General features: G+C 29.0%; 1 protein-coding gene across 5 annotated transcripts; it reads right to left on the bottom strand.

Moving 5' to 3' along the window:
- Positions 1-1127: 1127 nt before the first annotated feature.
- Positions 1128-24882, bottom strand: LOC111036225 (tetratricopeptide repeat protein 39C-like). Of its 5 annotated transcripts, none has more exons than XR_002604743.1 (10): positions 24601-24882; positions 19263-19443; positions 16257-16906; positions 15518-15724; positions 13939-14116; positions 13578-13779; positions 9638-9937; positions 6782-6990; positions 1661-1761; positions 1128-1572 (listed from the first exon to the last, which is right to left on the bottom strand). XR_002604743.1 is itself a non-coding variant. In XM_022318182.1 (10 exons), exons 2-10 carry the CDS (start codon positions 19416-19418, stop codon positions 5412-5414), a joined length of 1881 nt encoding a protein of 626 aa, XP_022173874.1. In that variant the 5' UTR covers positions 19419-19443; positions 24601-24875; the 3' UTR covers positions 4329-5411. The 5 variants fall into 5 exon arrangements, 4 of the variants coding, with proteins under 4 accessions (XP_022173873.1, XP_022173874.1, XP_022173872.1 ...); XM_022318182.1 differs by lacking the exons at positions 1128-1572; positions 1661-1761 and adding an exon at positions 4329-5540 and having other exon boundaries at positions 16257-16395; positions 16546-16906; positions 24601-24875; XM_022318181.1 differs by lacking the exon at positions 1128-1572 and having other exon boundaries at positions 1610-1761.
- Positions 24883-25246: the final 364 nt, after the last annotated feature.

Here is a 25246-nt window from a genome sequence, read left to right as displayed (position 1 = left end):
GACATAATATTATATTATACAATTTATAATTCTCACGATCGCACGTATTACTCGACTATTGACACTTTTCGACAGAATTCGCCGAGCATTAGTTAGAGCGTATATTAGTATATTATACTACTCTATAATTGTGTAAATGTTAAGTGTGTTCAATATAGTTTCAAGCCTCGTTTTCGGCGCTCCCTATATTATCGTTACTGTGAAAACAGCGTAGTTTAACGGTAATAAAACCACGATAAAAAATATCAAAATGTATATACATGTAATACATTTAGACATTTAGTATGTTGATTGTTAAGGTTCAAAAATATCGTTTTGAAGGCGTCGTGAGGCTTTAGGGAACACGGAAAATGTTATCTGCGGGCGGGCATCTATACCGTGAGCACGTATATGAAGCGGGATTCCATTTGTGTATATATAAATATTATATTAAAAGGTAGGAGGAGTTCGGGTGTCGACGTTAAGAGTCGATATGGTGTTGTATACTAGTATACTATAGGGCTATTAAATTCGTAATTCAGTGTGTGCGAGTACGCGTTAAGTCGATTTCACACCGAGACGATAAAATAATTATATTCATATACAGTGAAAGCAGCAATGAAAATCGCGAGTCTTTTATAAGTTATTAGAAATACGCGATTGATAAAAATAGACCGAATATTTGCATAGGTATAAACTATAAAGATAGGTTTATATGTACATTTATTTAGAATTTCAGAACCTTTTGAAAATTATATTATGCATAAAATAATAGCTTAACTAATGGTGGAAAGTTCTAAGTCTCTAAGATTACAGCGTTTGAGGTAAACTGCTATTTTTCAACATTTCTACTCAAAACGCTTTTAAAACAAAGTGATTACGTATATAGTTAAAATTATTTATACTCTTATATTGCTATACGAAAAAGTTATTAAAGAAACCTTATTGAATTAATTTTCACATTTTAAATCTTATATCACATATTATAATACAATTATGTACTTATTATATTTTTTTATTAAAGGGAATCCGTGGCAATATAAGGCTATTGGGTGTGGGATGGACTGTGGGAATTTTTTTTATATAGGTTTAGTAGGTTTTTATGTTGGAAGAATTGTAACAAGTGTTTTGTGTATGTGAGGACGTACACTCATAGCATTTCCGCAGATTGAGCGTACGACTGGCGACTGCGCCTCACCGAGCCACCCTAATAAATTATACTATTATGATTTAAAAATTATTTATTTATAATTCATAGTTACTATCAAAATAAATTTTTAGTTACCTCTGTCTTCCACATCTATATATTATATAAACTCAAGCACCCGAAAATTTCCGCTCCTAAAATGTTACCACCAGAGGTCTAAGCCAACCCTCCCATCTAAATGTGTCCCACATATATACATGGATAATGTTTAATACTATGGTTACTATATAGTATATATAGGATACATGTTATTATAATATTATAAAATATATTATTATACATACATATTATGCCTGCAGCATCTTATTTTTATATGGGTACAGCTTAAACATGGACACATAAAGGTCAATACTCAATAAGTCCAACACTCCTACAGATACAGATGCCTAGTACAAAAAACAATTATTAATTTAAAAAATAGATGAAAAGATTTAGGTTGTACATTTTAATTTTTTACAATCAATCATTACTTACATATATACATAGCGGGTTAATATAATTTTCTAGAGTAACTAGGGTCCTATTTGTAGTCAAACATTTTGAATTCAGAGTGCTGTGCTGACGGACGGCAGTACCTGATAAATAATTCGATGGAGTCGGTTATCAATTTTCGTTGACAGTCGTTTAGTATAAAATAATGTTATTTGAGTGTTTTTGAATAAAAGTCAAATGTATCGTATGAAAAAAAACGTTAACTAAAATATACCGTTGCAACTTCAAACGTATTGTAATAATAATAATATTAGATATTGTATTAAATTTTCGGTAAATGCTTGATATAAATTGGTACGTCTAGACGGCAATTATATTATTATATTATATAACTAGTTCTGACGGTCTATATATACAATATGTCAATATACCTAATATTATGTTGTGTATAGTATAAGGGTATATAGTTGGCACAAACGGTCCACGTGTTGTTTTGTGCGTTCACGGATCTCCGAACGTTAATTGAAAACCGCGTCTGTAAGACCTTTGAAGTTTGAAGGTGAATGATGTTATATAATATTACTGATTATTTTGTACGAAGTGTAGAAAACGATATTACACAAGTCTTGTCGTGCTCAGTGCCTATTATCTATTGTTAGAGATTTAAGTTACTATTTGAATGTGAACTTAAAACTGATCAATAAACTAATGAAATTAATTATTATTTATTATATTATTTTTCAATTGTCTATTGTTATAATTATAATTTATAATTTAGTTTAGTTTTTCGTGTTTCACCTATCAAACTATTATTTGAGTATCAATATAATATATTTTATCCTAAATATGTTATCCTGCACATTATCATCATTTAAAAATTAATTTAATGTGTTAATATATACGAAATGTACAGTTACGTCAAAAATGGCTACAGACGCCACGGTTAGTTTGTTTGATAAAATAAAAATTTATTTTAAAAGGACAATACTTATAATCATAATATAATAATACCATGTATATATTATCTACTCTACAGTCTACACACATAATAAATACAACAATATAACAACAAATAATTACATTTACATGTATAAAATAATGATAACAATTAATAACAATATTTTATGGCTATTGTAGACAAAATACGCATTATGTTATAAATCACATTACAATATTTTTCATTAGCACTAGATTTTTATAATGATTACAATTTACCACGCATCATTACATGTATTTACTTTTGTCTTTATTTATATTTATGTAGTTATATCATTATGAAAATGTAACTTTTTAAGTTATTGTTTCTAAAAATAAATTTTTACTGTTTCATAATATTATACCATATAATATTCGAAGTTAGTAATTGGTTTTTTTTTTGTATTTTTATTTATTAGTTATTGGTTTTATTTATTTGATCATTGGAATAACTTTTTGTGCAATTAGAAAATATGTCAACTAGAAAATTATTTTATTCTGTATACCGATTTAAATATATGTAAATTAAAAACCTGAACAGGATTAATCTATTATTATTCATAGATGATTATAATTTAATTGTTCTATGTCAATATTATTCGCAAGATTATTTAAATCGTTGGAAACCAGCTCGACTGACAGTCGAACGACAAGTTGAGTATTACGAATAATTAAAAAAATAAAATAATAGTAACTTGAAATAATTAAAGTGATATTAATATATCGGAGCTTGAATCCTATTTTAGTGATAATAAAAATAGTATTTCTTTGAGTTGAAATATTTACAAGAGTATATTTTTCTTTTTTGAGAGAACACTGATTAGTTACTAGAATTTGGAAACACCAACAAGGGGCTGTTGAAAACGACTGAAACCTTGTAACTAGTTGTAACAAATGACGAGGGCTGTTTGAGGTAAAGCTTCATGTAACCGTTTGTATTTTTCCTAATTAATCATCGTCACCCTGTTATACAAATTACAAACACATGTCATCCATAGCTTAATGAAAAGCTGTGTTTCTATAAAATAATTTTACTCCACAGAGATTTATTTTATACAAAATATGATATTACAATGTTTGTTGAATAAAATAATTTAAAATCCATAATACAAATAATAATGTTTTAGAGGAAAAATCATTTGATTCTGCAATTGTTCTAGACGTATTTCAATTCGGAATTTAGATAATAACATTCTAGTAGCTATAAACGGGCTGCAGATGATAATTTAATAAACTAATAGGAAATGAAACAGAAAATCTGTTTGATATCTGAATTTGAATAGTACATTTTTTCAGTAAAGTACACATGAATTTATTAATAAGAGGGGGGGGAGTCCAATACTCATTAGTTACTTATTTGCTTTGGTCTCCACTATCCACATACAATTGTTTGAATTAGGTACTTCATAACAATCAGATAATACATATAAAAATGTTGGCAAAAAGCTAGCAAATGTATATGTAATAGATTTAAATGCCGACTTATTTAAGAAGTAAGTAGCCAATAGGAAGTATTAAAATAATGTTTTGTTTGCTTAATACTTATTAATACCTGCAGTAATGTTATAAGTAATAATATATTTAATTGAGTTGTCGTGGTAATACTAAAAACACTTATAACGCTTACAACAAGGTTCATAACAAGCTTCAAAACTAAAATAACAAAAAAACCTAAGTGGAATCCTGGATAATATTCTTTCTTTAAAATTTGTAGAGAGTAAGTCAATTCACTCTCATGTTCAGAATTATAGAGTTAAATGCTTTGCTTCCGTCATACTAATATAAAATATTTTAGGTTCAGAATTAAGTACTTTCCTCTATATTTTTAATATTTAATTGAACTGAATTATTATCAAATCTAAAATAATATTATCTACAGCCCCTCACAGAATTTTCTTTTGATACTTTAATTTTAAATCAAGTTATGATTATTTTGAAATTGCGAATTTCTGTTATTTTATTCTATTATTTAATAAATAAAAAAAACCCTACATTTTAATGGTACCTTTTATTAAACCTACACACATATAGGAAATTCAAATTTTATATAACTATTGACTTTTAGAATTTAGATCATATAGCATATTATATGCTATCATAAAGTAGGTATATGATTTCTACCAAAATGATTTTGACTTATATCAGAAAAACTAAAAACATATTTAAAATCCCCAACTCTCCAGTTGATAGTTAAATAGCTTATATGCTTTTATATCTAGTCGGGGTTAGCATCATTAATATTTCCTATAAAAAATATGGTCTGACAATAATTTTTCTTAAAATATCTATACAGTTATATTACTTAAGAGTTAAGGCGGACTTAATACAATTGGCTAAAAAAATTCAATAATAATAATTGACTCTACATGTATACATTGTAAAAACATCACATTGTTTTAAAATTCTGTTTCTTAATTATAAAATTTACCCATCTATACATCTATAGTTATGACAAGCAATTAAAAGTATTTTGTTGTCATTTATATGAATATTCTATAATATTATGTAAGTATAATTAGGTGCCTACTGTAATATATTACTTGTCTTATTGTTATACTTAATGGATACAAGACACCAATTTTCTATATTATAACTATATTTAGTGGACGGCTTAGTTTCTAGACCTATTTCGCCCGTTTAGTATAAAAATATGTTACTAATATTGTGTTCTAGTGTACGATTCCAATGAAAACAATAATAATTCAGATATGCTTTAATGCTTAGGCACTAAAAATAAACTGATCAAGAACAATACGTTTGTAAAAACGTTTTTTACTCGCATTCCATCATGTAGAAGTTGTTCGGACTTAGAAAATCGTCATCTGACATTCAATTTTTGTACGTACGCTTGCAATGAAACACATCTCATATCGTAGAAGTATTGAAAATGGTAACCTCGTTTTAAATCCTTTAGTTTTTGTACTGTTCGTTTGCCCTCGTCTATAGTCTGTTTAGAAAATAAATAATTCGTTCAGATTTTGGAACAGGTACTTAGTAATATTAGTTATAAATTATAATATGGCGGGGTTCACAAATGAAAATAATAATATTATCATTTATCGTATTATTTTGTATCTGATATTTTATTCGATTTATGTTTCACTATATTTACGACGTATTGCAGTTGGACTATGCACGTTGAACGCCTTTAGGTTATGAGTAGTATGACCATAATCGTACACATTTGGTTCGATTTCGAGACCTAATTATTATAGTAATACTATTGAAATTTGTTTGAAGTTAAATAATATTTGTTGCCTGTTGAGTGTTGACTTTTACAGTTCGATAGTTATTTTCCAAAGATAAAAATAGAAAATAATAAAAAAAAAACTAAGCTAGAATAATATAGTGAAAACAAAAAGAAAATAATGTAAATAAATTACTAGCCCACGCAGTGATCAAGTGTTTTCAAACCTACGCATGCATAGAATAATTTGGATTACAACTATTTAGGATTAAAACATAATTTACAAATAGCCAATAAATATAATATATAGGACATAAGTGCTTCGTAAATTCACAACAATATAATTTAACATTGTATATATTTATATATATTATTATTTATTAGGAATATAACAAGCGGTTTAGTGTAGTATTATCTGAAATTAAATATTCGTGTGATACTTAATCTTACCATGTCATATGAAATTATGAAATTTAATAAACAAAATAATTTAATCGTATCAAAATAAAATAAAAGTATAGGTACCTATATTTTTTAAACAAATATTTTGTACTGTTATTTTCAAAAAGTTGATACATAAGAATACATTAGAATATTTTTTCTCTATAAATTGTACTCGCAATTTACAGTGACAAAACACTCTAAAGTAAATGATTTTTCAGTAGTGAATAATCGATAAATATCTTGTTTTTTTATGTTGTAATAAATTCTGGAAACTGTGATGATATGAGTTTGGAAGTTGTAGCGCTGTACAATTAAATAAATATTAAAAAAGTACTAAAAATATAAATAAAACGGGATGAATAAAAAAACAATAAAAATTCGTATATATTCATTCTATAGGTACAATCTAATATAATTTCAATTATTTTTGGATGATAAAGTGATTTACAAAACTATAAAAACCATACGTTAACAATCTCCTACTTTCATAGTTAAAAACTTACAATTAATAAACAAGAATTTATTTATTTTTAAATAATTAATAAAATCTCGCTTACTTCAATGTGTCTTATTTGCTCGGCGGTGAGTTCATAAACTCCGTACACGTACAAGTGATCGCGCCGCTGATTCCGGTCCATATTTTCCACGATTTCGATTAGTGAATGACAGTGGTCATCGACGAAACCCAAAACTCTCCGACAGACGATCGTCAGTAATTGTTTTGTGTACCACATCGTGTTGTCGTCGTCTTCAGCTTCTTGGCAATCTGCCAACAACAATAAAAATAATATTTACCAATTAAATAAACTCCATTCGCAAAACTGTATTAGGTATAATATAACAAGTACAAAATATCAGATTTCTTTATTGTAAGATAAATAAAAAAATATGAAACTAAATAATCATGTATAAGTACTTAATAAGAATAGTTGTAGTAAAACTAAAAAATTGTTGGTTGTTAGCTTTTAAGTTCACCAAAAAATATCCAACTTAAAAACCGAGGAGATAGCAATTATACACTGCAATTATTTCTTCCCGAAAATCTTTTGCCGAGATTTTGTTGAAATGTTTTGAAAATACATATAAAGAACACTATACCCATTGAATTACTGGCTAAACAATGTACGGTATATATTTGTCGTGTGTTGCTTCAATATATCCAACAGATTTTGTTTGATTTCTGTGAGGAAATATTTTGACAACATTACTTTTTATGGTTATCTTACATGTATATAACTTTTAAGTGAATATTTTTTACCAAAATTCCAAGAAAGCGCAAATTTTGTTTTAAATATAGACCTTATACTACTATAGACAACCAATGATAGTGTATGGAAAGTGTAACAACATAGAGGGTGCTTTTTGATTACCCGATTACTCGTACACACTATAGTCCAGGGTAGTAGGGTAAGACATATAGAGATATAGATGATTGTATTTTGTAGTAAAACCGGACATCATCACTGTATTTTTTTGTCAAGACAGACTACATCTTTGTGAGAGTTTGTTACACCGCTCTTAATGCTAGTAGTGTAAGGTTTATGGTTTTAAGTAATTATAACGTTTTTGTCGTCACACATCACCATTCACCTCTGTCAACCAGCATTGCTTTATGTATTATAATCCATGAATAATTAAAAATTATTATATAAAATATTCTGTTGATAAGTCTCTGCATTTATATGTTCATTGTATTTAATATTGAAAGATGGAAAAAGCATAAACTAATTACAAATCGTGATTAATGACCCAACTCAATAAATAATAGCCAAATATTAAATTGAGAACTGTAATTAATCATCATTAATAATAGAAAAACCAAAAGCGTTTCATGTGTATAGCTTTGAGAGGTGATAAAATAAGTAACGTGCTAAAACGCGTTGTAAAATGACTTAGATTAAAAAGTATAGGGTGCATCATTTAATAGTGTGTGCCTATTTTATTATCAAGTTTTATTCCGAAATAAACATTATACTCAAACAGTGAAACACGCGTTTATAACAAATGTTTACATTGCGTTTCAGTTTATATGGACAGTTTATATTTTAAAACAAGAAGTAAAAAAACTCTAATAAGTAATTTTGTAATTTTAAAACTAAATTAAAATATCATATCAAAGTAAAGTAAATTAAAATATAAATTACTTGGTTGTTGTTTACTTTTTTGTTCGAGCCAGAACTCAAAAGACTCAGTTTTTATATACAATTTGTTTGACGTTTGAATCGTTTGATAAGACGCATTAGCAGCATGTAATTAATCTCGTGATCCAGCATCAATGTACATTATATATCATTAATCAACATAAAGTATTAGCTATATAATTTAAATTCCAAAAATATAGCAAGTATAAAAATTCGAATTTGAGATAAACAAATAATATAATTTTATATTTACAATTGGAAATAACAATTATTATAATCGTACATTTTTAATATTTGTTTATATTTTATAAAGTCAATATAAAAGAAAAATAGATGATTTATAAATGTTGATAATTTTATCAACATATTTAATTTTTTTTTCAAACTAAAAATTCAAATAATATTACTACCTAATTGTCAACTTTACTTCAACAATACTTTTGAGTTTTGGACACTCATTACATAGATTGGATAGAACGTAGGACGATAAAATGAAATTGGGACAGTTGCAGGCACCTACCATGTATTAAACATATATTATACCTATTATATTTTTTATCCTCGGAAGATTTACAATAGTGTTAGCACGATTATGACCTGTGTGTGGTGGATATGATAAATAAACCAACATTTTATCTAATATTTGAATCCACCAACCGAATAGTTAAGAACACAAACAATCGCTGGAACCTGTAGCGTTCTGCTATAGTAATAATATTGATTAGACACTGGAATTCTGATACTTTGTAGTACCATTGATTATAAATACTAGTAGTAGTACCAATAACTTATTGGTAATAACTATAATTTATTGCACCCCACATGACGTACACTTACATTACCATTAATCATAAAGTCCAGGGGTCGTCAAATAATTATTTAGGGTAATCTAGCCTATCCTATGTAAAAGAAGAAAAATAGTAAGCTATAACATTGAAAATTTAATTTATGAGTCCTTTCTTTAAAAATGCTGCGGATTACTGCCAAAGACGTCATCGTACATGTGCACTAGTGCACTACCTATACATTATTGTGATACTTTTCTAAAGTCGTACGACTCGTAAATATTATTAAGTACCATGTAATTTAATAATTATTACAAAAATATGATTAAAATATTTATCGAGTATAGGGTTGATATTCAGTATTAGTATACTACTGCAGTGTTTTGTTCATACGGCGTGGTAAACGACTAGTGTTGAAATAATCAAATAGTAATATTAATATTAAGATAATATTATGTTGGAAGCAGACGAAAAACTCTCCACTTACCCGATAGTACTGCGTGCAGCAAGTCCACCGGCCACTTGGCCACGCCGTACTTGACGTACAACACCTCGTAAGCGATCAGACGGCAGTGCCGCTGGCCGTCGCCGTGGTTGCAGCTGGCGTCGTCTCCGCTCGAGGTCGCAGCCGTCCACCGCAGCGCTTTGGCCACCTTCGTCTCGTTGCTCTCCATGAAGCTGGACATGGTGCCCTGACAAGTGTTCAACCTATAGCCGTCCACCGCTTCGTCGGCACGTCGTCTCATCAGCTCGGCCGTGACTGCATCGCCCGCCGCGCCTGCGCACACTGTAATACATACATACACACACGCAGCTCACCGTTATTAGTTCTTATGATTTTGTTTTGAGTATTATTTTATCAGTGCTTGACTTGAGGGGGAATGGGGTATCTCGACTAAAAGTTCAGATATTTACCCAACCTAATATTATCAGCGTATTATATTATTATATTTTAGACATTTATCGTTCCCTAGTTAACTATACCTGATAAAGTCTACCACATCTATATTCTATACACCCACGCTTATAGTTGAAATGTTAAAGGAAGTATAACAAGTTAAGACATTTTTGTTGGTTTGTGGTAATAAAGTATAATAAAGGGGGCTACTAATTAGCTAGGGATGTAAATATTTTTGTGTCATCAAAGTATTTCTACTATTTTTTTTTCCAAGTCAAGCGCTATATTTCATCAAATATTGTGAACCGTGAAGTAATCATTACGTTTGTTAAATGTGGGGAGGGGGCAATAAAAACTAAAACCCATCTCAAAAAAAGCTGAAGTTTTAAAGTATTATTATAATGCCCTAAAAATCAAAATGGTCATAATAGTGTATGAAAAAATAATTTTATGTGAGACTTAAGTCCTCGATTTCAAAGGCATAATATATTTGATGTATACATTCATATAGTTGTATATTATCATAATAATAGTTGGTACGACTTGCAAATATCGCGTATTAGCATTTTACTATCATCATGAAGAAAGCCCACATGGCACCATTGAAAAATTTAATTTTTTTCAATAAATTATATTTTAAAGTTACTTGTTATTATTTTGTTACCATAATATAATATCTGCAAGAGTGCAAGGGAATTTAAAAGTATGATCCCGTACAGTATCTATTACCTTCTTAATAAAATCAAATATTTATGAATGATTATTTACCAATTTTATAAATATTATACTAACTGTATTGCCTGGCGTTGCCTAGGTAAATATGAATAAATGTATAACTATGTAAGGAACACAGACTTTACTTTTCAAAAAGTTCATTTAAACAATTCTTCCTAAGTCTTCAGTAAAAACCAGACAGATGGCGCCACGTGTTTAATCCTATTTCCCCATTCTGTTTTCAGTGGCATGAGGTATATCAGTCGTACATTATGTATAAGTAGCTGATGCTGATGAAGATTGACACTTCATTGATGTAAAGTTTGACAAAATCAAGTCAGTAGCTACAGAGATAACATAGTCACCAGGAGTTCTATAGTTGTCCTACACTACCCCAACAGTAGGTATTATTTACAAAATAGGAAATTATATTATATGCGTGACTTACACACTTCATTAGGTTAAAATGTCTCAAGGTATTTCAAAGTTATGCTGGAACATACATACATAGCCTCACACTGCCATTTATATAATATATATAAATATTATGGTATTATACACTATTAAAAATATACAGTTTAAAATATTATCAAATATCATTCATAAAAATTCAAATATTTATAAGATTTCTAAAGGTTTTTAAAATTACAAATGTGTGTAAATGCTACTATAGCATACCTTACAAGTTGATTTATGTTACAGTAAACAATAAACAGTCACTTTAAACCATTTGAGTTTATTTATGTAATCTGAAGTCATTATAAGACATTTTTTTTACTATTTTTCTTCAATATCAAATATTTAACTTTTTGGAAGGACAATTTACAATTTTAATTTCATACTCCGAAGCATAATATTTTTCTAAGCATTTTGATACATAAAAATAGAATTTAGAACGATTAGTTAATTATAGTTATAACTTATAACTACGATTAAATGATTGAAATAGAGTCCCAGAGTGTCACAAAGGATATAATATAAGTTTTTTTATTTTTTTTTTTTTTTTATAATATAAGTTATAACCTATTATAGCATTCAAATCGGTTAGTTATAGATTAAAGCCACAAATTAGTATATTACATTAGACAATATAGACAGTGATTCAATTTGTGGATATAGAGATATTTTAATACTTAAAAATATTTCACTTATTATTATTTAAAAGCAACGATTTTTTCAATAGTATACCTAAAAAAATACAAATACTGAAACACTATAGTGTTAAATATAATGTATAATATATTATACATGCATTTTTGGAGATATAAAAATGATCCACAGTAAGTAAAAACCAAGTTAAATACCACCTTCAGAGTTGAAATTTATGTATACTGCTCCTAAAGGTGATGTAAGTCACAGAAAAAAACACATCGTTCCAAAACCAATATAATAAAGGAAGACTGAATAAAAACTACAGAAGAAAAATAATTTTAATTTTATTAACTATTATTGATTAATTTTTTTTTCTTATAATATTACAGCTCGAATTTAACGTATATTGTATAATCGATGTTTTGAAATACCTCTGTTTTAGCTATCATAATAAAAGTCGACCCACCACCTGATTACGATAATAATCACAAATAATTTAACGCTTAAAATAATTTTATTTTCAACTTGAATTTACAGTACTTCATTTTATAACTTTATTACCACACTATGTATCAACTATTTAGACAGGTGTGGCGGCATTCGGAACTCCAGGGAACGTAATTAACGCACAAGTTTTCAAATTATTCATTTAGATTTTATGTTTATATAAAATTAAGAACTTTGAAAACTTTTACGGATTTTGGTTGAATTTCAACTTTGTTGAAGTAAAATATTTGGTAGGTATATTTTACAAATTATTTGCAAAATGTCTAATATACCACGGAAACATTCGGTACAAGTACTGACTCATAAAATATATTAGCCAAAATACTTTAATTTTAATTAAAAAAATTGTTAAAAATATGGCAGATTTTGATACTTGTTTAAATTTTTGAGCGAACAATGATAAAGATATATGAATTATAATAGACCAAGAAAATCTCATTAATTTCGATGAACATTTTTTGAGTTTTTTTCTGAAAATGAATAAATTATTTTCTCAGCAAATACGGTGCGAACAAATCCTTTAATATTTGAAAACTTTAAAGCTCCGTTTAAGATTTCAGCAGCTGTCTTTGTTTCTCTGACTCGAAATTAACTCTATAAGCCCACCTTCGTACCATGAAATCAGAAAGCAAAAAACCGAGAACTCGAGACTGCATCCCATTATGCGAATCGATTGGAAAAGTTAAAAGTTCATATTATAATATGGTAAAACCATAAAAAGAGAATAACTCTCAGTTGTTTCTTCATATCAACATGCATTGCATTATCGGAATATTTTGAATTTCTAACTACATCACAGAACAAATAAAACATATTGAATCATAATAATTTATGAATAACTTATAGGTACCTATATGATATGCTAGTTGTGTCCTTATAGACCATTTTCTAAGGTAATTAAATACTTGGATATTGTATAGTATAATAGTATATCATCATCTTTAGGCTAATTTTTTGTTCTATGTAAAATAATATACATTGTACAAAATAAATAATAAATAGTTGAAAATAGCAACTTTAAAAATACATCTTTGGATGCTGGATTAAAGGCTGTATCGTTTAGATACCATAGATACAATAATGTACAATATACAATATTATGATCTTTTTTATAGAAAGTCAGTTTTTCAAGACAATATAAAGTATGTTTTGGAATTTTAGTTCAGTAAGAAATTACGAGAAATAATTATTTATAAATGTAATAATTTGTTTTTACCTGTAGCCATAAAGTAATGATACTGCCTCATCCACACTTCTGCTACACTTGCAAATTTTTTATACGCAGCCATCCAATCCAATTTAATTGCATACATGAAGCCTAACTCATGTAAACACATTGTTTTCATACTTACAAAAGAATTATCAACTAAAACGGTTGATCCAATCTCGTACGCTCGTATCGATCGTTCTAAATCACCCTACGAGTACAAATTTACTGACACGATCAACATATAATGAATTCAATAACTTAATGACAATTAATTAAATATAGTCAATATAGATATGAATAGTAATGAAAAATTAAAGCCAGCTACTTCTACTTAAGTTATACAATATGTATTGTGTTCTGTACAAACCTTGAGATAAAGCGATCGCCCAGTAAAGTATTGCAGAGATGTCGAGTTTTGGAATTCTTCAGGCGGATTACATACTAATTGTTCTGATTCTTTGACGCAAGTTTCATTTTCTCGAGACTGAGGACCGTCAAACAAGTAATCTGTGTTTCCCATCATGTGATACCATGACAGAATCAACCTATAATAAATTGGTATTTACACAATCGTCTATAGGCGCTTAAAAATAATCAGTACAGACGTATTATAGCCACCACCCTTGGGACTCTTTAAATATATTTTTAGTACACACGTATAAAATGCTTTTTTTAAACATTCTCAACTTTATAATTGCTTAAATTATAAATTTATACTCAAATTCTGATTTTGAAATGTTGTATTATACTAAGGTTGGTTCTTACAAGTTACAATGTCCGGTTAAGTGCCAGTTAACGCTAACCAGCTGATAACAGATTTTATTACCAGTGGAATTCCGCCGGTTCGTTAACTTTAACCGGACATTGTAAGAGCGGCTCTACAAAACTTAAAGTAATAAAGTCTAGAACCCTTTTTTAAAATATTTTTTTGTACCATTTGTAAGTACTTTCTACACACAACTATATTATATTGAATTGTATTTAAATTTTACAAACCTATATAATATAAAGTATTATTACGCATTAGGTACACATAATATGCAACTACAATACATTTTAAACCTTGGTCACATTATAGTACATCTATTGGCTCTGAGCTTTAAAAATAATCCTATGTGTACATAATGTATTATTATATGGAACATTTATCTGCTGTACATAATAGGTTTCGAGTGTGTTATCTCATTATTGAAGAGTAGGTTACTGTGATGAATGTGTTCATCAAAATCACGAAAATTGCAAATTTTTTTGTACCTATATATCTATACCTAGTTTTATATACTAGGTATATATCTATACCTAGTTTTATATACTAGGTATATATCTATACCTAGTTTTATATACTAGGTATATATCTATACCTAGTTTTCTTATACAATGATTTTATATCCTTTGTAATTTAATATATCCATTCCAGTGGCCCACTCGACACATACTGTACAGCATAACGGTACCCACTTCCCTCACAGACAATAATTACATTTATGGGACATACCATGTATTCAAGTGTAATTGAAGAGTAAACTAATTACCAAATTACATCCAATTAAGGTGGGGTATTATAACAAACCATGATAAACTGATCAGTGAAATCACAATACAAACATTGATACAACCATTTTAGTTTGTATTTTTTTTTAATAATAACTTTAAAACACTGACAAATAAGAGTAAAGAATAATAGTAGATAATTACAATAGTCAATAACAATAATAAATAATAATTAAATAAATACTATTTATTTATTTAAATTAATTATTTAATTAAAAAATTGGCAGATATAGGATTGAGAAAAAATTTTCTCTATCGGAACATTCATAACCAATACTTTTCGCTCACAGAATACAGTGTAGACTAGGTGAATGGATGTCCTATCTATGTACCTATATATTATCTATGGTATGAGCACCTTTTTTCAGTTAAAAAAAAATTACAACGATAGTTACCATGCTAATGGTGCGTGTACGTCAGGCCCGTTTTTCGCATACGCTAAAGCTTCTAAACCGGTTTGGCGATTTCCACGAAACCCCAACATTCCGATTAGAGGGATAACCATTGGTGACATTAATGATAAGATCAAATTAAAAGCTCCATATCCAACACTGACCGCTGCCATCAATCTGACCACGTCCTTAGACATCCCGTTTGACACGCTATACGAAGAACAAAAGTATTTAACACGTAATCAAGCATATCATGATTACTTTAAAAATAAATTTTGAATCAAATTCATAATCAGTTTGTCGAAGTAAAAATTGTACGATGATACAAGTTAACTAATGTAGTTAATATAGGTAAGCTGGTGAGTACTTACAAGTAATAATATTATTATACTAGTTAGTACCTATGTTCTACTTGTACTAGTAGATTAGAAGGACGAGCTTAGTTTTTGAACAGTATAGCTACACAGAATGATTATTGGTATTGTGAACCGGACAAAATAAATTATCTAAAGAAATATAAGGAATTTGTAATCATTTAAAAACATTATACCTACACTGTTTAATGGTTTAACATTATTTTGGCTTTGGTTATTTATCAGTAAATTTGTTTTTAAAAAATATGCAAATATAATGTATACTTAGGTAGTAAAATATTATTGATAATCATCTAGTTCACGATAAGATAATCGCTATTTTTTGTTTAACAGTATCAATATATTATATTATTATTAAACGTGTATACCAATCTTGACGTAAAGTTACAAACGACGTGGTAGCCGAGCGATGCATACGACTTTCAACGTTGGATGTCGAAGCCAAGAAGGTGGCAGACGTAGATTGTCTGCGTTTCAAAACTGGCGGCCACCTCGGAGTGTTGTCGTCTGATGCACACGAAAAAGAAAAAGAAATAAGTACTCGTGAGCCCCAAATACCAAAGGGTATTACAGGTATAGGTATAGGTACTATAATATTATAGCATAGATAACCGGGGTATAGGTATATCGAGTAAAAATAGTGGTTAACTCGCTGACCAGGGTCCAAGTCGTAAACGGTGCGGTAGACGTCCAACACAGATGCATAACACTGCTGGTACATTTTCCAGGCACGCCGCAAAGTGTATACCGTTTTGGCGGTAGCCATGTGGCCCACATTGTGCCCGTTCATGACCTTGACGACCATCAGTCCAACTATGCACAGCGTGACGTCGGCAAGCGCGATCTGTCCGTCGTAGTGGTCGACGCCCGCGGTGGGGCTGGACGAGAACTGCAGTTTGCGCCTGAACGCCCCCAACCACCCGCCGTCGTCCAACATTTCGCAGCATCGCGCCTCGAGTCGCTTAAACTCAGCCAGCGCGCATTCCAGTCTCGACTTTTCCGGCGTTTGGATGGCCGTCTGAGGAAAACCGTTAAAGACACATTAGCGAACGTAAACGACAAACAAAGTAACGCGTGAACGTGTCACGGGTCATTTGCTACATTATTTTGTGAGGTACATAAGTATCTATAATATTATACTAGGTATCAGGGACGGATCCAGAGCGGGGGCCTAGGTTCATATTATTTCCCAATTTTTTTTAATAATTCTACAGATCCTGTAGATATTACTATTTTTCAAATTACCTGTATGTCTGAATGTCTGATAATATATATTATTATACACATCATTCTAGGGTGCACAAACTAAGATAGCCCTAGCTCATGGTGGACAGTGATCCCAATATTTAAATTTTACATTGATAAAAAATTTTGCCCCCCCCCCCAGATCTTTGCTCTGGACCCGTGCCCGCTAGGTATATGTTTTGAGTTTGAGGATTTTGATGACAATTTATAAGGGTATATTTTCTTTGGATTTAGGAAACCTTATAATTATTTATCGATACGATATAAAAATTGTTTAAAATTAAATTATTTAAATTCTGGATAAATCATTATAACAATTACCCACTTATCAGTCTTTAAATATACGTAATGTTTGGTTTGATCGTATAAAAAATATTTTTACAACTTAAACTTATTTTCCAACATTGTATTATTTATCATATTTTATAAAAAAATCTTTTTATTAATTTACACATTATTAAATCCAAATAATGAAAGAAAAAAAATATTAAACAAGGAGTTTTAAAACAATAATTATTGCTCCAGCTAGATTATCTATAATTGAGTTAAACTGTGTGTAGACTTTAAAAACTATTTTATAGGTTACAAACTATAATGAGTACAGTTCACTTTCATTGAAAATTTACTTGAGTGGTAATAATATTTTATATTTATCAATTTTATTATTATACGTTAAACATCGATTGGTTTGTAATACACACATATAGATGTGTGAGTGCAGTATTAGTAAAATTAACTTACATTTTACTTCAGTTTTTTTACGAACGCTCATATGTATTTAAATTGTATAATGCATAAAAATCTAATTACATAGAATAATAAATATTATAGTTTCTGTATGTAACTAGGCGTAAATACTATCATATTGCTGCCTAGTGCCTACTGAGATCGGTTCACGATTAATATTTTTAATTTGTTTTACACTTGAATTGATTACGCGCGTTAAAGTCCTTAAATCACAACAATATATCATGTAGTTTGAATTTTTAATCTCGGAAATTCGTAGTTAAGTTAGACTATTTAATTTCAATACCACTATACAATAATGACACCCATATGACACTCAAAATCATGTATGACTGCTACGATTATACACTGTATAAATGTAACATATTTACCACTTTACCACAGCATAACATTATTATTAGTGTTTATGTTTAATCGCATAATTTCCTACAACAATTCTCTTTGTTGTAAAGTGGGTATAAATATTAATGGTATAATTCTATTAATAAAACAAAAAAACAATTTCAATGTGAAATGAATTATACCAGTGATAAAGATGGAAAACTGTATGGATCAACCAACCAACAACGCATTAGATTTGAATGTACGATCTAGGGCATGTTAGTTATGTAAACATGACTTATAGAATCAGTACTGTGTAATATATAATATTTTTTATTTGCTTCAAAAATCCACGCAAGTCATCAGGATTATGATTTCATGATTTATAGTTTAAATACTATTATACATTTATATAGAATACACGTATTATACAAAACATAGATCGATGACCAAAAAAGCTTATTGTATTAATATTTAATTGTTTATTGTTATATATAAGTTAAATCAGACTTTTAAATTTTAAACAAAATATTATTTGTATGAATTTCATATTCAATTTAATTGTATGCTGCATAGATTTATCTTACCAGTTCATTGAACCATCAATTATAAAATAATATATATAGTTATTATAAATATATTGACTCTTTTTGATCTATTTATAGTCATGAGACATTTTTTAATTTTGTAAATTATTTTTCAGTTCGAAATGTATAAATGTTTTCATTACACAGATGACATTAAACATTTTAATAGAAGATTCTACACAAGAAAGATTTTACATAATATTTTCTGCCACGAACAAAAAAAAAGTTTACCAGAATTGAACAATAATTTTTAATGAGCAATTGAATTAAAAAATGTGTACGATATTGGATTTTCACCGGTAAATTAACGAATTACCATCTATCGATTTTTGATATTTTGATGTAATTCAAAAACATATAACTGTAGACATTAGACATTTTCATCAAATGTTAAAATTACCATTTTCCATACATAGTAAAATGTTCAAACTATTTAAGAAATGAATTAGAAATACAAAATAAAAAAATAATAACCAATAATAAAATGAAACATTTGCCGCTTGCAATATGAAGATCATTCTCTTGTCGGTTCAGTAAAGCTTCGGCATCGGCCAAGTTATTAACATTTTGTATCAACATCCAAACTGCTTTTCTGCATATTCTCCAAGTGGGTTCATTGTCTGAGGACATATCAATTACCAGCGACCGAGTTCGTCTAAAATTATAAACATAAAATAACGTCTTGTAGCGATTTTATAAAAAAGCCAAGCAAAACACGTTTACCAAATCGCCTTCCAAACGATTTAAAACACAATGAAAATACGTCCTAACAATAAACATTACTTGTAATTATTATTATTATTTGCTTTATGCATTTATAATAAGTATATAATATTTTCATAATACATCTTTCATTCAATCTTCATAACTGCAGTACTTATTGATTTTGATTTACATAACCTTTTTTTGTACTATAGATCATTTTGCAAAGAAGGATACAGACTATATTATATTATACGCACTATTATAGTGGTCAGTGGTGGCTGAAAACTGGTCTATCGCGACTACCTTTGGTTAGTACCTTGATTTTTTTTATTAAAGTTTTAAAGTTTATACAATACCGACTCAACTCTTGCCCCCTGAAAATTAAGTGGTAAATAGAAATAAACCCGTTGCGCCAATAATATTTGCACCTTCAGCGGAGTCGGTTAGTACCTATTACTAGTTCTCGTTTACAATATAAGTATCGGTATACAGTGTGACATAAAAATGTAATTGACACATACATTTTTTTTTAGTTGGGCAACTCGGGGAAACTCGGGGAAACTCGGGGACTCCCCAACTGGGGAAATACGACACTAACGGACATTGCAAGGATATATAACATGCTGAGCAAAATGTTACTTTTTTGAAATGACTTTATATCTATCTTCAATGACAAACGAAGAAACATGATGAGCAAACATGATGTACTACAATCTTCAGTGTTTTCTTAACCCTAAGGACACGTGGACGTTGTTAAAATAGAACGGGCGTCAGCAGGACATACAGAAATAAAAGAGTTTAATATTATAGTTGGCGTCTTGGCGACGTATGATGTAGCTACGTATTTATATTTCTTTGCGGATTTGATCTATTATGAAGATTAAAGTAGAATGTATGGTTACTAATAATACATTTGTGAAATTATTACAGCAAACAAATAATCATTGGAAATTTATTTTCAGTTACATTAAAAGTACATACAACAAAAAATAAGTAAATAATATGATTTAAAAATAATGAAAATATTAATTTTAGACAAACTATGTGGAGAAGTTATAGAACGGAATCCACACTCACGTCCCACCAAATTCTTATTTATACTTAGTTATCTTGAATACCATTTGCATTTATTGTGATTCAATATTTTTAACTACTTCTAACTTCTAAGCATAGAGTAAAATGGTTATTTTATGCTTCAAACAATAGAAGATATTACTATATAATTTTATTTACGCATGGAAGTATTATTTCAACTCGCCAAAAAAATAAAATATAATATACCTGTACTTGGTATTAACCATTATGTATACTTATTTTTAATCACTGATTTTAAGTAATTGACTTATTTCATAAAATGATCATGAGATTTTCCACTTATTATAATGGTACCACTGTATCAGCAAAGGCTAACTATTCATAAATAAAACCAATTTTGTAGTCTTTTTTTGATTCAGGAAAATGTTAATCGTATAGAAACTTTAAGCATTGCACTCACTATGAATTATATTATTAGTTATTACTTTGTATACACGATGCAATTTTCAAAATATTTAAATTATATTAATGTTTAGTGAAATGAAGGTACAATGTTTTTATATTTAAATTCAATTCCAATTTAAGTTAAATTGTTTATTGTATACTCACATTACAGTGACCTAATATACTCCTATATTTAATGACAATGTAAGCTTAAAATCTACTATTCAGTAGAGTCTGTTTTTATTTATTTAATTACTTATTGACAAACATCGTGTAAAATATTTTATTTCATGATTAAATCTCTTGTCAGACGTTTTAATAGTATTATTTGGCAACTATTAATGTAGCTTATCTTTATTTATGAATATTGAATAGTTTTTGGTAGGTCATATTTAGGGGTTTAAAATGGCCTTAATATGGTACAACTGTATGTGCATTATAAAAAACCGCTGTCTGCAATAAAACAATCGATTAAATATTTATAACCTTCATGTACATCTATTTGTGTCACTATTAATATATGCAACCATGGTCAATCGACAACCCATATGTCAATACAATAATTAATACGAGTGTTTATCCCATTGTCACATACACCGAAGTCGTTGCAATTTTTCCTTTACACTTTTCCGAGTTGTAACGTAACTATGTAGCAAAATAAAGTATTACTAATTAGAATTAGTAAATGATACGTGTAAAGTATTAATATTGTAGAATGGGGTAAGTTAAATACATAATCTGCAATATAAGTACACTATTTTATAATGTTCTGCAATACAGGGCCAATAATTAAACAAATAAACAAAAACAGTATTAATATACCCTTAAGAAAATATAAATTGCTTAATTCAATTATACTTTATTGTTAAGGCTTCAATCACATTTAACTTATAGTGTACAGATTTACGACCTCGTTTTACAGTCAATTAAAATAAAATATTATTTTTAACAAAATTTGTTTTTGAGCTGAATACAAGATCTTGTGTTACTGCCTAATTTTTCGTAAGATTTATGTTGTCATGGTTGTTCAAACTTATGATTATGCGAGATTGTGTAATTTTTCTCGAAAATCTATATTACATTTACGTTTGATGATCATACAAGTTATGTAATTATGTATTTACATTCAACACTTCATTTCAGTATTTCACTAGTATTTTTTTTATTAATTAATACATTTTGATTGAAAAAGGTAATCTTTATCATTACGATTGATTAAAATAAAATGATTACTTAATTGATTAATAATTTGATTTAGTTAATGAAATTCGTACCACTTACTTGAAAGAATACTGAATAGTGAGTAATGATGAAAATACTCAATAAATACGATTTTAGATTTGTTACTATCAAGAAATAATATGCATAACTATGTTCTCCACAGTTACCTAAGTGTATTTTTATTTTTATTTGTTTATTTAGTATTAAATTAATTCGGTCAGTGGGTATGAGCTCAAATATATTATTCTTCTCTGAATAAAATATAGATCCCTATAGTGCTAATCCCTATAGTATAGATCCTTGATAGGGTTTTGGGGTGTGATTTTATTTTGGCCTGAATGACCTATTATTGTTTCAAATATAATATTTAATGGATAATGTATATTAGGGCCTGATTCATGCAAATGCAAGCGTAGTTCCTATTGGTGACATACATGGTATCCAAATTTTGAAAAAATCGCATACGAAAAATTCTAATCATATTATTATTATGACATGTTGAAAAAAACGATTACGTGGCTGTGAAATAGGCATACTCTACCGACTACCAGAAACAATTTTCTTCCACAGTCCGTTTTTTTATGCACACGAACTAATCTACTATAGGAAGCTACAGTATCGACTTTTCTTTACACGAATAGGTTATCATGATTATAACTTATAATATACCTATTATATTATATTAGTTAAGTTTCCTATATGGTTAATGGCTATATTATGTATAATAATTTATATTTTAGCTGGCGCCGTACTGTATTATAAAGATGGATCAACATTTGGATGTTTTAAATAGTATTTTATTGAATGTGATACAAATCAAAAAAATAGTGTACTTTCAAGCAGAAACAATGACACAAAATATCAATGAAAAATTAATAATATTAGGAGCTACATTATTATTTTGAGTATAAGAAAAACACAAAAATATTGAATGAAAGATTGATCAAATAAATTACTTAAAACTTAAAAGTTCTACCTAGCTATTTTAACATGACAATGGGTCCCTCGCTTTTTTTAAACAGTTTAAATCTATGGTGTCTGTTGACTTTTATCACTTATAGGAATTCTAAAAAATGTCCTATTTTAATATACGTAAGTGCAGGCTTCGTGTGGCGCAGTAGTTGTTCTGAAGGCAAGTATTAGCCCGTATCTCTAGTTCCCAGATGGGTGACCAGCCGGGTTTTTAGTGACAAATCATCTCCACATTTACATGTGTTTTAATCAACCGTACCCTCCCCCACAGTAATAAACCAACTAAAAACCAGCTAGGCTAATGACCTCAGATGTTGAAGCCTCATCTCAATAAAAAAATAATAATAATAATGTACGTAAATAAACTTAAAATAAGTAGGATGTTTTATTTCAAAGTGGAGAAAATTACCTAATCGGGAAATAATTGTCTGGTATTGACGTATTGTGAAAAAAACACATTTATAAGTAAATATTTATACCTACTACTACAAAATTATTAATATCACAATAAATACGAAAATCAGAAAATATTCTAAAATTTTTCATTACCTAGTTATAATAAAATGAGAGCAAATTTAAATTATAATGAATATTTGCTGAAAACACGTGGGTGGAATATATAATTAATAATAATTATGAGAATAATTAATTTTTTTTAATGTTGAAATAGGAGTGTACTTTATACTATACAGGCGTACCTAAATTTATATTAGAATTACCTGCGGGATATATGTACTGTAATGTATACTCGTAGGTTCACTTGGTGGCTGGTGCCGTAAAATTTAATTATATAAGTAGGTACGCAATTCTGAACATTCATCGAATTCATTCCGTGTTTTGTAACTTACATTAACTTTTATACACACTAATATGTAGTAACTCAAGTTATATATTCAAATATTTATAAGGCACTAGCTGTTGTATACATTTGATTCTGTAATTTAAAATAAAAATATATTTAACAAACGTGTTTTTTGTTGTTGTAGGTTCCAGTTTTATCGTTAGGTTTGTCCTTACATAATACTTAGATAAAATCTAATAACTTATCTGATGACTATATTAAAATGTATGTTGCAGAATTAAATGTTGATTTTTTTTTAAAAAAAGCTTACCTAGTAAAAAGTTAAAATTTTAAGACAAAATCGTAAGTACCTACCTGTCCTACCTATATACATATGATTATAATAATTAATAACATTAGACGCCGGGTTTTTTCTATTTATTCTTGTGACGATAAGCATAATGATACTGCAGATATTTGATAAGGAGAACATTTTAAAGTTCGCGCTATAATATAAACCCATATAGTTATAAATTATACAAGAAATAGTGTGCTCCCTCCTCTAAAAATAACCCAAGTTACGCACGATGAGCTGCATATTCATACGTGTATAATTAAACCCGAATATTGCATATTAAATATAAACCTACTCACTCGTGCGAGGATCGTCAACACCGCTGCAAATATGACGTCGGAAGGCTGCTGTAGTCTCATGAACGACGGACCTTCGAAGGTAGTGCTGGCCGTGATCGTAATGCACATAGACACTCTGAGCATTTAAATTTCCATTAAAATAGATATTAACATATTAATAACACAGGGTCGGACTGCGACGTTTGAGCGCGGAAACGAATTGTTTAGTGACCAGACGTGGTCGCGAAACTAAACCCTAAAACGGCTTTTGCTGCCAACGGCGGCGCCGCGCCACGCCACGCGGGACACGGTACAAAAAAAGAAAAACGTGCAATAAAAGCCACCACCGCCGAATCGTTGAACTCGGGGTTAGGAAGGGATGGGGTTGTGTGCACGTAAAAGCGCGTGCGATAGAATCGATTATTCCCATTTCCCATGACCTTGTTTTTAAAAAACACGCGCCAGCGTGTCCTCACACATACGACATACATATATACATACATACATACATACATACGACATACGTACATATATACACGGTCACACTATGTATACGTGTCTTATATGCATTATACATCTGTCCGTAAGTATACGCGGCACTTTTTTGGATTCACACAGCAGTAGTGGAATTATAATAATATTTTATTATATAGTGCCTGCAGTATAT

The sequence above is a fragment of the Myzus persicae genome, unplaced genomic scaffold, assembly GCF_001856785.1.
Source record: "Myzus persicae strain clone G006 unplaced genomic scaffold, MPER_G0061.0, whole genome shotgun sequence".
NCBI classification, from domain to species: Eukaryota; Metazoa; Arthropoda; class Insecta; order Hemiptera; family Aphididae; genus Myzus; species Myzus persicae.
This window is presented reverse-complemented; position numbering and strand designations above follow the sequence as displayed.